We start from the raw sequence: 13,624 nt of genomic DNA, 5'->3' as shown, positions 1-13,624 counted from the left end.
CCCCACCTCTGCAGCCGGGCCACACGCAGGTCACTGTCATCACTGCCCCGGAATCCCTTGGCAAAAGGGTTGTTCTCAATTTTCAGCTGGGTGATCTGTGGGGGGAAAACACACAGGGTCGCCGGGAGGAGGGTGAGACTGGGCTGACCTCTGGCCCTCCCTCCTCCCCAACCCCAGGCAAAGTCAGAGCTAGGGCAGGTCTGGGGAAGTGGGCCTTGCCATTCCCACCTGGTTTGTTCCTGGCTCTGATCCCTTCTCCTTGCTCTCCACCCTCCGATTCTTTCTGCTGCTGCCCAGCCCTCTGCACTGCCGGGCTTCTGTCCCCATGGGTCTCTCCTGGGGACCTGTAACAGCTTCCCAGGCCTGCCGCCTGAGTCTGTGCAACTACCACATCAGGCTCTGAGTGACCGTTCTAGATGCAATTCCCACTCTGTCACTCTTCTGCCTAAAATCCACCACAGCCACGGCCCTTCCCCAGTGACCCCTGCCCACCTGCCAGTCCCCGTGTGCATACTGTGGAAAGCAGATGGGTGGCAGAGCACGGCTGTCAGTGACTGGGACACAGTGGGGGTGGCTGGGCTGGGCAGGGCAGTAACCAGGGTGGGAGGTGGCCGACCACAGCCTGGGAAGTGCCTCTGCTCAGGCTCTGCTTCCACACCCCAGCTGACAGCACCCCAGGGCTCCTCTCCCCATTCCCTGCCCCTCTCTCTGAAGGCACCAGGAGATGAACCAAGAGAAAGAAGATTGTGGAATGAAAGGGTCCAACGCTCAAACCACAAGGCAGGCTCCAAGCTCCTGGTTTTTACAGTTGCCAATTTTCTCCATTCCGCAAAACACAGAGAGCGTAATTCCTCTGCGCTGGAGATGGACGTGTCTAGGGTCCTTTTCTGTTCATCATTCGATTTGCTCACGGTTCTGAGGGACTCTAGGCTTCTGAGGGCCCTGCACTAGGCCTGCCCAAGCCCTGCTGGGACTCTGGCTTCATACTCTGCCTCTCTGCGTGGTGGAAGGAATGCGGGATGGTTTTAAGCGGGGTCTGTGGGGCAGTGGCTGTACCTTGTGATTCTGGTAGGAGGTCACAGAGATGAAGGAGGTCTCTGGGAACACGTGGGTGCAGAAAGCGGTGTTTTTGGAGCCGAAAGCGTTGTTCTCATCAGCCTTAACGATGTGGAGCCGCGGCTGGTACTTGTGCATGGAGTTGAGGATGATCTGGAAGAGAAGGATCTCATGCTGAGCTCCAGGGCCCCATCCGCAAACCCCAGGCCCTTGACCTCATTCATCTGGCCCTGGCCTGGTTTTTCTCATTCTCCTCAAAGCACAGGATCCAGGGCCTGCGGACCAGGACTGTAGCTCCCAAGTGAAGAACCAAGCCCCTGGGCCCCAAACTCTCTCCACCCCGGCCCCACTTAGCCTCTCTGCACCAGCACTAACGCCCAGCCCCAGGCCCTCCCTGATGTGACCAATTGATTCACTGTGGTAATGGAGAACTCGAGTAAGCCCTTAACAGTGTAAAAGCCCACTGTGAACTCAGCACAGTGTAGCAGGTGGAATTCTGAGCTGTCAGCAAAAGTCCAGGGTGCCACCGACTCACTGTTTGATCTCAGACAAGTCACTGGGCTTCTCTGTGCCTCAGTTTCCACATTTGTAAATGGGATCATAACATGTAACCTCCCCTCAGGGGTCCCCCTCCAGCCTCACCTCTTCTCAATACCCTTCTTACACGTGACCTGCCTCTTCTAGAAATACTTGGGTTTTGCAGGATGAGGGAGAGGGAGGAAGCTGAGGAAAGTGTCCCACTGTAACTTTTTTCTGTTACATTGCTCATTTGTTCTTTCTTTTATTTTCTTCTTTTTTTTCTTTTTTTTTTTTCTAACAGAATCTCACTCTTGTTGCCCAGGCTGGACTGCAGTACCGCAATCTCGGCTCACTGCAACCTCCACCTCCTGGGGTCAAGCGATTCTCATACCTCAGCCTCCCAAGTAGCTGAAATTACAGGCGTGCTCCACCATTCCCAGCTAATTTTTTATATTTGTAGTAGAGACAGGGTTTCACCATGTTGGCCAGGCTGGTCTCGAACTCCTGACCTCAGGTATCCGCCCACCTCGGCCTCCGAAAGTGCTGGGATTACAGGCGTGAGCCACCGTGCCTAGCCTTGTTCATGTATTTCTCAATGTTCACAGAGGCTGGCTGAGAATGTGCTGGGGAGACCCAAATGTATCCTGCCTTCAGACCTGCCCAAGGCCACTCCCAGCCCTCAGGGAAGCTCTTCAAGTGTTCAAGGTGCCAAGGTAGGAGACGGCACAGTTCCTAAAATAATGCCATAGAAGGCAAGAGGCCCCCAATCCCAAGGGCCCTTGAGGATGCCATGGGCTGGGGGAGGTGGGTTGCCGTAGCTGGACAAAGCTTAGCAAAGCGCCCTGGAGGCGCGGCCGCCAGAGCCCCTGGGGCCGCTCACAGTAGTTGCTGCTCCAAACCTGCTTCATTTGGCTGCGCCCCACGGTAGCAGCTGCATCATGTGCCATTAAAATGTATTTTTTATCGTTGACATTTGCCAGACGCCCTCCCCATTGAAGGCAGGACCAGGAATTTGGGGCATTTTATCAGCCCTGCGGCTTCTGTTAACCCTTTGGTTTCTGTCCTGGCCGGGCCAGGCGGGCCCTCGGGTCCTCTTCCCCTCTGAGCTCCCTTCTCTGTAGCTGGGAGTGCCCTTTCCTTGGGTTGGTGGTTGGGCTGCCGCCCTTCTAGGTTTCCAGGGATGGGGCCTGGTGCTGACGCTTAATGAAAGGTTTAACCCGTTAGTGATCAGAGTGCCACGAGAAAGGCCAGAGTCAGGCTCTTCCATGGCAAGTCTTGGTCAAAGTCTTAGTCTGGGAAGACTCTGCTCTCATCGTGCCCTGGGGCACCGGGATAACTTAGAGAGCCAGCTCAACTGAGGAACGGGTGGGCCAGGACCTGGCTTGTGGGTACTGGCCTTCCCTGGGCTCCTTGGTTGAGCTGGGTGACTCCATCCAGCAGGAACCGCACTTTCTGCCTTCTGCACTGGCCACTCCCCCACCAGCCCTCAGTGACAAACCTCTGGACCCTCACAAGGCGAGTACTTAACTCCCCAAACCCCAAAGCAGGTCCTGCAGCTGGGGACCTGCCGCCCAACTGGGGGCCTGCCAGGTGAGGAACGCAGAGTGAGGCTACAGGACACAGGTCCCGCTTAGAGAGGCCTTGCTATTTGTCCCTTTCCAGGACGCTGGGGATGCTCCTGTGGTGAGAGGAACTGGGCCTGGAAAACACCTCCCAGCCCCTTTAGGTGACTCCATCACCCTGCACTATTCACAGAGCTGCAGGCACCCACAAAGGACCCACGTTCCCAGAAGATCCAGCAATGGAATACTTGGGAGGTGGCCCGATGGCTCCAGGAATGCCCAGTTTCTACCTGAGCACCTTTGCACATGCAGGTCCCTCTGCTGTCTTGATCTTCCTTTCACATTTTCTTCTCACCTTCTGGGCCTAACGTCTCTTCTAGGAAGGCCCACCTCTTCCAGGAAGGCTCAGGTCCAAGGGCCTGCTCTGAACACCCAGTTCTGAAACTTGCTTCTCATGCGTTATCTACCTGGCTGTCATTCTGCATCCTAGTGGCTTCCTTTCCCTTCAGTTACACTCTAAACTCCTCAGGAGAAAGGGCCATACCTTTTATCCTTTTGTACCTCCAGGCTCCTTTGCCCCCAGACAGGATCTAGTGAGGGCAAGGTCGGGTTTGAGAGTGGGAAGATCTGGGCCACGGCCACAAACCCTCCATGGGAACGTGGGCAAGTCCCCTCCTCTCTGGTCTTTGCTTGCTCACTAAAGACGAGATCATCTCTAAGGCATTTTCCAGGTCAAAAGTGGTAATGAAACATGCACAGAGGTGATCTCCCATGAGCTCTATGTTCCAGCTCCTTGGCATGAAGGCCTCTCCCAGTCACTCTCGCCCTCCAAAGGTGGCAGCACAAAGGAAGAACAGAAACTGGACTGAGAGAACCCAGGATAGAGCCATAGGCACCAGCACCTCATGAAGGTTGTGCAGGACACTAGGACACGTGGCAGCAGCCTCCCTGCTCCTGTGACACCTGGACAGTCATGAGCAGTCATGGGCTGATCAAAGCACTGGGTATCATCATCAACTCCCTTTCTCCTCACTGTCATCCACCTCCAGGTGCACTCAGTGACTGATTCCTGTGACTCTATCTATAAAACAAAAGCCCCTCCATTCCCTTTGCATACCTCTGCTTCAGGCCCCACCATCTCTGGCTGGGCTGCGGGGACAGCCTCCCCCTACTTCCGTGTACTTTCTCTTCATTTCATCCCGCAACACATCCCATCAGTTCACTCCCCTGCTCACAATCTTCTGGGAAATTCAGGAAGATGTGCATTGCTTAAGAGCAGAGCCTTTTGTATTTCCTCCTCTTCCCCCCACATCCCCTCCTACGACTGCTGCCAGTATATAGGGCTCAATAAATGCCTTATATCCACAATCCACCTTTGATTGTTCCCGCTTGACCCTTGGAATAAAGGCCAAACTCCTTAGCCCATCAGACAAAGTCCCTGATGACTAAGGTGGAGAGACTGCCCAATACACCTTCCGAGGCAGGGAACCAACCAGGCTCACAGGGAAACCTGCAGAGGGAAGCTGCCAGTCCTACAGGGGCAGGTGGGAGCCACTAGGTGAGGGTAACCCCAGTCACAGAGAAGTCAAGAAGGGTGCAGACGCCTTCATGATCTCTGTTCACCAGCGTCAAGTCCTGAGCAAGCTCTTCTCCTTCTCCAACCATTGGGGTCCCCATCTATAAAGTGGGGACTTTGACTAAGTGGTCCCAAAAACCCCTCCTGACTCCGACAGTCTAGAACCTCGACAAGTATCTGGAAAAAAGTCCCACCCATTGAGCCAAGGCAAGTATAAACTCGAGCCTTAGTCCCATCAGCCGGGAGAATGTGAAACCAACTCAGTGACTCACACACCTGGCTTTGCTCGGAAGTTCCTCAGGCGCCACATTAAACTACTTTGCCAGAGTTTCACGTTTATATTTGCTGCAGAGGATATGGGGCCAAATGGGCCAGCCACGTCAACAACCCCACTACATGACTGGTTCCGTCATCATCATCATTTCACAGAAATGGGATTCATTATGTTCTGGCCACAATTCAGAAGCCTGTTCTATTTTAACAACTGCAACTGCGCCAAACATCCCTCTCCTCAAGAGATCGCCATAGCGTGCTTGGCCAATAAAGCCCAGATCTATCTACATTGGAATCACAGAACATTAGGGCATGGAGAGGCAGGCCATTGAGATCATTCGTGTCCAGCTCTCTAATTTTACAGATGAGGAACAGAATGCTGGTAGTGGAGACGTGACTCGCCCAGGAACACACAGCTGGTTGGAGACACAGTCTGCAGCAGGATCCAGATGGCCTGTGAGAGAGCACACACCACTCTAAACAAGCTCAGAGTTCATGAGAAGGTGCCAATTAAACACTGTAAAGGACTTGGGTCAGCAGGCCCTACTGTCCATCACAGAACACACATTATGTGGATGCTAGCCCCTCAACAGTGTGGCTAATGTCCATTTTGTCAGATACTAAAACCAGATTTACCCTGTATCATAATTTTACTTTCTATGACTACCTTCTCCATCATCCTTCTGATCCTCCCCAGCCCTATCAAGAGGTTAGGACAGTGACAGGATCTCAGCTTAAACACCAAAGAAGAAAAGAAAGAAAACTAAGACCAGAATGATAAGAGGTGCGTCCAAGGAAAATTCAAACTAGAACGAAATCAGGGAGCCCATCAGCCCACTCCAGAGGCCTTGGCCAGAGGAACCTCAGGCCTCACGCCCAGGGAGCAACACTAGGGTGGTACCATGGGGCCTCCAAACCTTCCTGCCCTCTGCCACAGCAACAGCAATCACAGCTGGCACTTACTGAGCATAGCCTGTGTGCCAGGCCTTGTGCTAAGTCATTTACATGCACCATAAACTTAGTCTTTACATTATCCATATAAAGTAGGCATTAATTATTATTGCCCTTATTTTAACGGGTGAGGGACTGAGGGTCAGGGAGGCACAGGCATTTGCCCAGCATCAGACAGCCAGTTTCAGGCACAGCCAGAATTGGTACTAGTTTCCAAGCCTGAGTTCATACCTCAACCTGGCTGGGGAGGGTGGGACCTGATCTGGAGCTCAGGGCTCGGCACATTGTCGGGGATCAGCAAATGTGGAAGGAAAGGAGGAAAGAGGGAGATAAATAGCTCTGGGTCCCCACTGGCAAATTTGCATCATAAGCTTTGTGGGGGGCATCCAGCATAAGCTTTGGCAGGGGAAGTGGCTTTGCTGTCTAACTACCACCTCCTTCAGGAGTTTCTCATGCACTTACCATCCACCAGCACCCACTGGCTTGCCAGACACGATGGTTAGGCACTAGGATGTCACAGTGATTGGAAACCTCATGGTTTGCTATCTGGTGGTGAAGTCACATAGTAACCCCAAAATTGAGCAGAAATAAGCAGTGAGAAAATGTAGTGAAAGAAAGGCTGCATTTATCATGGTAACAAATCAGGTGACACACCTAACGAGAAACGTGCAGGGTCACTTCAAGGAAACCTGAATACGCTTGAAGGACCAGAAAACCCTTCAGCAAATAGAAAAGGATTCCTATCAGTCTTCTCTAAGTAAATTTATAATTTAAAGCACATCCAATAAAAATACAAATAAAGTCCTTTTTTTTTTTTTTTTTTTTAACACTACAAGCTTATTCTAAAGTTTATGTGAAAAAATAGACAAGACTAGCCAAGAAAACTCTGAAGAAGATCAGGGAGGCCCAGTCCTGCCAAACACTAAAACCTATTATCCAGTCTCAACAGTTACAAGACTGGCGTGTGAACAGGCACACATTCATATGGGGATTTAGTGTTCAGAAATAAGGCACCTCAACCAGGGGAGGAAAGTGGATGACTCAATTAGTGATCCTGGGACAACTGGATAGCTCTCTAGAAAAAAAAAAAAATTGGATTCACACCTCAAATCAAGGCCAGGATAAATTCCAAAAGGATCAATGGTTTAAATGTAAAAATAAATCCATAAAATACTAGAAGAAAAGTCCCTTATAAGTAAAGAGGGGATTAGGGCTTTCAATAACTCAAAATCCAAAATCCAGAAGGAAAAGATTGATCAATTCAATCAAAAGCATCGGCGTGGGAATATCACTACAGGCAAAACCAAACGACAAACGATAACCTGGACATGTGTAACTCATATCACAGATAAGAGCTACATCCTCCTAATTTATAAGAGTTCTTAGAAATTGATATCAAAAACCTACAAGAAAAATGAGCAAAGGATGAGAACAGCAGTTCACAGGAGAGGAAATTTATTAAAAGAAGATGCTTAACCTTACTCATAATAAAGGAAATGCAAATTAAAGCTAAAACTGATATCCACTTTTCACCTGTCAAGCTGACAGAAATCCAGAAGTTTGTTCTCCCACCCTTATTGGTAAGGCCGTAGTCAGTGGTGGAAATATATACATCAGTACAGCTCCCATGGAGGGGAATTTGGTGATAGTTTCAAAGTTACAAATCCGCGTACCCTTTGAACAGGCCATTTATCTCACAGATACACTTGGCACAGTGTAAAATGGCATATGTACAAGCTTAATCAGAAGAGCAAAGAATTAAAAAAATCTAATTCCTTTAATAAGAGCTGGCTACATGATTTCTAAAACAATCATTCGATAAAATTCTATGCAGCTGCAGGCCAGGCGCGGTGGCACATGCCTGCAATCCCAGCACTTTGGGAGGCCGAGGCAGGCGGATCACCTGAGGTCAAGCGTTTGAGACTAGTCTGATCAACATGGTGAAACCCTTTCTCTACTAAAAAAGGAAAAATACAAAAATTAGCTGGGCGTAGTGGCAGGCACCTGTAATCCCAGCTATCCAGGAGACTGAGGCAGGAGAATTGATTGAACCCGGGAGGTGAAGGTCGCAGTGAGCCAAGAGCGCACCATTGCACTCCAGCCTGGGTAACAAGGGCGAAACTCCATCGCAAAAAAAATTTAAAATAATAATAATTCTGTGCAGCTGCAAAAGGGATGAGGAAGCTCTCTCTGAATGCACTATTCTCTAAGAGATATTAAGTTTACAGAGCAAGATGCAAAAAATGTTTCCATAGTATGCCACCTTTCGTGTGTAAAAGAGGGGATTCCAGATTACACATTCTGTCTGTGTGCAAAAACAAAACAAAAATGCTGAAAGGAAATTAGTAACTGTGGTTGCCTGTACTGGGGGTTGAAACAAACAGTGGATCAGGAACAAGTAGAAAGAGATGTCGTATTGTAGACATTTTAAGTTATTCAATGATTTATGTTTAAAGCTTGTGAAAGTACTTCCTATTCATAAATAAAATTTTAAGATGCAAATAGGTACAAAATTATAACTTTGGCAAGTACTAGCTTGAAAAGTTGCATAGTGCTCTGACAGCATAGAATGAGGACCCCAAGCTTTCTCTCTGAAGAAGGTGCATTTGAGCTTGGATCCCGCAGCTCAGGAGTAGCTACCTAGGCAAAGAGGGTGGGAAGATAGTCCCAGGGCTAAGGGTGGGGCAGTCAGGCCTATGCTGATTATGAAGCCCAGTGGCTAGAGGAGGAAGTCACATATTTATGTGGGGACTAACGAGTGCTACTTTGTGACTGAGGAACTGCAGTCCACACCTCTAGCCCAGGGGCTAATGCAGCCCCTCCCACAGTTGGACTCACTGGGTCAGAAATCATAAACCGGCCCTCCCTCCTCAGCAATCTGGGATACCCACATGCCACCATTTCCACGTGGTGCTGCAGGATACAGGTCCCACCTATGCCCCAGTGAGGCCGTCCCCAACTTCCTGAAGCCCAGGTATTTCTAGAAGCTTATTCAGAAGAGAAGAGGAAGAAAGCTGGGGGAAGCAGCTTCCCTTCCCATCTATGGTTGCCTGGCACAGGACCCTGCTGGGTGTGGGAAGTAGTGGCAGGCAGGAAGGAACAGTGGGCAGGCAGCTTCTGTGGCCAGAAGAACAGCAGAAGCAAAGCTGAATTCAGGCCACCTGGAGGCAGCGCATCCAGCCCGAGCCCCATGGTCCTTTCTGCTCCTGCCTGGCCCACCCGCGGGACTGGAGCTGACTCCCTCTGCCCTCCTGAACCTGCCCTCCAAGGTTCGGACTGGAAAATTTCTTGTGGGCTTCTGCTGTGAAGGCTTTCCTAATCCCACAACAAAAACCCACAAGGAGTGTTCTAGTCAGAGCTCAGTCCTGTCTTTTAGGAGGTTCTGGCCATGTGGTCTGAGAGGTTCCTGTTCCAGGGCCCCATCTGCCACACACGACAGGCTACCGGGCCCAAGACTTCAACCGAAGGTCCTCAGACTTCAGAGGAGAGCAGCATTCATGGAAGAAGGGCATCTTGAATTACAGGAAAACCCGGATTATCCCCAAATGACTGTTCCACACCCCCGACCCCGACAGTCAGGGCTTCCTGCTCTTTGAGGCCTTAATGCACCCACGAGCAGACACATGGGCTCTCAGCCACCCTGCTCATCTCCGGGGATGAGGAAATGGGGTGGCTTGGGCCCAGGGATCTCCAGGCTAGAAGGACACTGAGTCTACCTGTTGGACCCCAAGATGATACCGCAGCCACTCTCATGGGCTCTCAACTTGCCCTTTCGCGAGGAGAGAGCCCACCCCTTTGGGCAGGAGTTGGGGGTGAGGGCTGCCAATAGGAGGCAGCTGCTCAAGCTCCTGGGATACCATGAGGATCCCTAGGAAAAGTCCAAGCTCATGTGGCTGGAGAAAGTCCCTTGAGGCCTGGAAGCTTTCAGGGCAAGCTGAAAATGTAGAAGTGGTTGTGCAGATGGAAGGGCAATTCCCAATACAATGGGCTTTTCCCCAGCCTCTTGCACTGAGAAGCCAAGAAGGGTGACTCCTTCACCCTTCAATGAGAGCTCACCACTCCCACAGGCACGGGCCAAGGGGCAGAAGAAAGTCAATATCCAAATGGGTTGCTGTGCCCTGATATGTCCCTCCACAGCCCTTGTCTGAATGGCCAGAGGCTGCTCCCTCTTCAAGGGTGCTCTAAATTGGTGAAGATACCGCAGCAAGAGCCCTGGGTATGGAAAGGCAGTGGAGAAGCCCAGGACACTGGACCGGGAAGCAGAAGGCCTGGGTCCAAGATGGTACCTGGGCCCTGCCACACCCACAGGGCTATTGCAGCCAATAAACTGCAAGTATGGGTAAGTGTGAGGATGAAGGGAGAAGGAAGATGCTCTGCGTCCCACTCATCCAGGGAGAAAGCTGAGTTCCCGTGGGTAGTATCCCTGTGGCCAAAGCAAGGGAAGCCCCAGGCAGGCATGACAGGTGTAGCCAGGGGCACGTCCAGCATCACAAGCCCATCAAGCAGCCTCACTGGCCCTGACTCTATGCAGGTTGTCACCAACCACTCATAGACCCAGGGAGAGCCACTGAAGAGGTTAGCCAGGCTGTGAAAAGCTACTGCTAGGCTGTGAAGGCCAGTGCACTCTCTCCCACTTCCTATAGAAGGCCCAGTTTTCCATCCCTTAACCCTCTCCCCTCTCACTTTCTAGAGGTTGGAGAAAAGAGGAGTCCTCTGAGACATCCCCACAGCTGGCAGCCCTGACAACAAGCTGGCGCATCCAAGATCCTCTCCAGGCTTGGATCCCTAGGGACAAATGGCCACCCAAAGATGCAGCTCCCCCCAAGCTCTGTATTCACCCCCCATGGGGTCTGTGTGTGTGTGTGCAGTCATAGGCCAGGTTCCCTAGCCTCCCAACACAGAGACCCTCCCTATCCTTTGAGGCTGGTGCCACAGCCTGGCCAAGCACAGGAAGTTAGGTAGGAGTTGACTGGGAACAAAGTCTTGACCAGGATGGTGCCCTGGGAGACCCAGGAAGCCCCTCTGCCTCTAGGCTGAAATGCCCTGGGGCTCGGGGAGGTGGGAACTTGGCTGATCCTCCCCACTGGAAGTCTGCCCGCCCTGTATGGGAAACCCAGTATAGGGACTCACAAACCAGATAAGTTGGGAGTTGACGGCGTTAATTAAGCATTCTCCTAGCTGCTTGTTTATAGCTCACCAATGACTCAGAAGAGAACTGAACAGATTCTGAGAAATTAAAACTAGAAGTTCGTTGCCAGTTACATACCCATCACTCAGAAAAGAAACATGGCTGGAGTTTTCCATAGGAACTGTGCTTCAAAGCTGGGGGGTAAAAGTGGGACATACCTGCACACCTCGCAACCTCAGCAGCCACACCTGCATCTCGAAGCCTCCACTGCCCCTGCCCTGCACTTCCGCAGTAACCATGGGCAGTCTCGAGGGGTGGGGCCTGTGCCCTGGCGGATAGTACCAGGTCCCCAGACTTCTGTTTGCCACACACTAGAGCTAAAAATTTCCACATAAAAATCTCTTTCTTGTGGACTTGCCAGGGCCAGATGGGGAAAGAATGAGCTTGGGCAGCCTGGATGGGGCGTCAGCAGCATCCCTGGGGCTTCAGAACTCTTCTGTAAGGGCCAGGCCAAACCCAGCAGGAGCTAACACGGGAGCCAGAGCAAGGTCTTTCCTTCCAGGAGCAGGCGGCTGTCAGGCCAGGCAGATGGTACATACCAAAGAGGGGCTTCGGAATGCATCCGTGACTGTTGCTCAAAAAGGCTTACTCCTCTTGTGTTATGTTCCAGCAAGGGAAGATTTTGGGGAACTGAAGCTGAGACCTGACCGGTCACCTTTATCATCATAGCTGCCATTTATTTAGCACCTCCTATGTGCAAAGTGCTTCCTGTATACCTTCTCATTTATGTCTCACAACCATGAAAGGTACATATGGTCATCTCCATTTTCTAGACAAGGAAAGTGAGGCTCAAAAAGTCTGAAACAATTGCCCAGAGTTACCCAGCCAGTAAGTGGTGGGGAAGGAAGTCCAGCTCTCTGCACGCCTTAGAGGCTTGAGCTCCTTCCCTAAACTGGCCAGTGAGTGCCAAAGCCTGGAGCTGGATCCTGGAGTGGATTCTCCCCGTCCCCATCCTGGCCTTTCCCATCCCTAATACTGCCCCAGACTTGCCTCCCGAGGCCAGGCAGCCCCCATCCTTACATGGCCAAAGGGGTCCAGGTGGTTGTTTGTCAGCTTCAACTTCTGGAAGGAGACCAGCTGCCGCATCCAGTGGGCCCCTGTGGCAGGAGAATCCGGGTGGACATACAGCCTTCCTGGCATGGCCGGCTCAGCCTTCCCTGCCACCATCCTGCCAACAGAGCAGATAAGAGCGGGCGATTACTCCAGGGGCAGGTGAGGCCAGATTCCCTGTCCCCTCTTGGAGCAAACCCCCATTGACCAGAGAAAAAAATAGCTGCTGGTCCCACCATATTGTCAAATTAGGACTTCCAGAGTAGGAGTGAGGGACAGAGGAGAGAATGCTGAGGAGGAGACAGCAGTTCTGAATCTCCTTGATTTTACTGCAGTAGAAAAAAAAGGGAGGTTACAGGGAAATGGGATCATTTAATTGAAGGACTGGGGCTAATCACAAAAATATTGTGAGGAGCTTTAGGCACTCCTATGTATATTTACACTTATGCTTTAAAAACTTCTTTTCTTTTTAAGAGACAGGTTCCCACTCTGTCACCCATGCTAGTGGTATGAACATAGCCCCCTGCAGCCTCCAATTCCTGGGCTCAAGCAATCCTTCTGCCTCAGCCTCCCAAGTACCTGTGACTACAGGCGTGGAGCCCATGCTCAGTTAACTTTTTAAAATTTTTATGGAGACAGGGATCTTACTATATTACCCAGGCTGGTCTCAAACTCCTGACCTTCAAGTCTTCCTCCTGCCTCTGCCTCCAGAGTAGCTGGGATTACAGACATGAGCCACCACACCTCGTATGATTCTGATTGTCACATTATAAATTATATTATTTAGAGGGAGCTTCTCAGAGGACCTAGACAACTCTCAAATGGCTAGTCCCCAAAACAATGGTAAGAACTTCATTGGTAGCTCTCCCGGCAGCCAGAGCCTGCTCTGAGTTCTAGCCCAGAGAGGGAGAAGAAACAGAAGCATGGCCCTTGCCAGGACGTGGCCACCAAATCCTGCCTCCTCAGTCCAATCTCTCCAGCTCTGTGGCTCACCTGCCATGGAGCGCAGTGTCCTGGCTGGCTGCTCGCTCCTGGAGCGCTGTTCTGAGCTCCCAGGCAGTCAGGGACTAAGGAGTTGGCCTCATGAAAGGTAGCCCAGCATTTATTTACCTGGCCCCTTTTGGTTTTGTGCCTTCACCTCTCTATGTCTCCCAGCTCCTTGCCAAAGGTTTCTATCCACCAGCCCCCTGGTGGAGCCTCACTTTGTCTGGATGGCTGGAGGGGCCTGAAGCCAAGGGGAACATGAAGAAACAGGAGAGTGCCTCCACACACCAGGTAATGGCCCTGCTCTTAAAGTCCCCAAGAGAACTGCTTCCATCTTCCCCACAGTGAAGCACTGACAGAGTCTAAATCTGGCCAGTGTTAATGATTTGTCTGTCACCTGACAGCATAGTCACCAAGTCCTGACTGTCCATGGCCGTAAGGAGAGTACAGACCCTGGCAATCCAC

General features: G+C 51.3%; 1 protein-coding gene across 2 annotated transcripts in view; it reads right to left on the bottom strand.

Annotated features, from left to right (window-relative positions):
- LOC105476852 (T-box transcription factor 4) overlaps positions 1-13,624 on the bottom strand; it is a 32,439-nt gene that overhangs the window by 5,112 nt on the left and 13,703 nt on the right. For both annotated transcript variants that reach the window (XM_011733121.2, XM_011733123.3), the window contains 3 exons: positions 12,146-12,293; positions 1,057-1,209; positions 7-95 (listed from right to left, as the gene is read on the bottom strand). In XM_011733121.2, coding sequence (XP_011731423.2) covers positions 7-95; positions 1,057-1,209; positions 12,146-12,293 — 390 coding nt within the window. The remainder of the gene's footprint in view (positions 1-6; positions 96-1,056; positions 1,210-12,145; positions 12,294-13,624) is intronic.

The sequence above is a fragment of the Macaca nemestrina genome, chromosome 17 (assembly GCF_043159975.1).
Source record: "Macaca nemestrina isolate mMacNem1 chromosome 17, mMacNem.hap1, whole genome shotgun sequence".
In the NCBI taxonomy this organism is placed as follows: Eukaryota; Metazoa; Chordata; class Mammalia; order Primates; family Cercopithecidae; genus Macaca; species Macaca nemestrina.
This window is presented reverse-complemented; position numbering and strand designations above follow the sequence as displayed.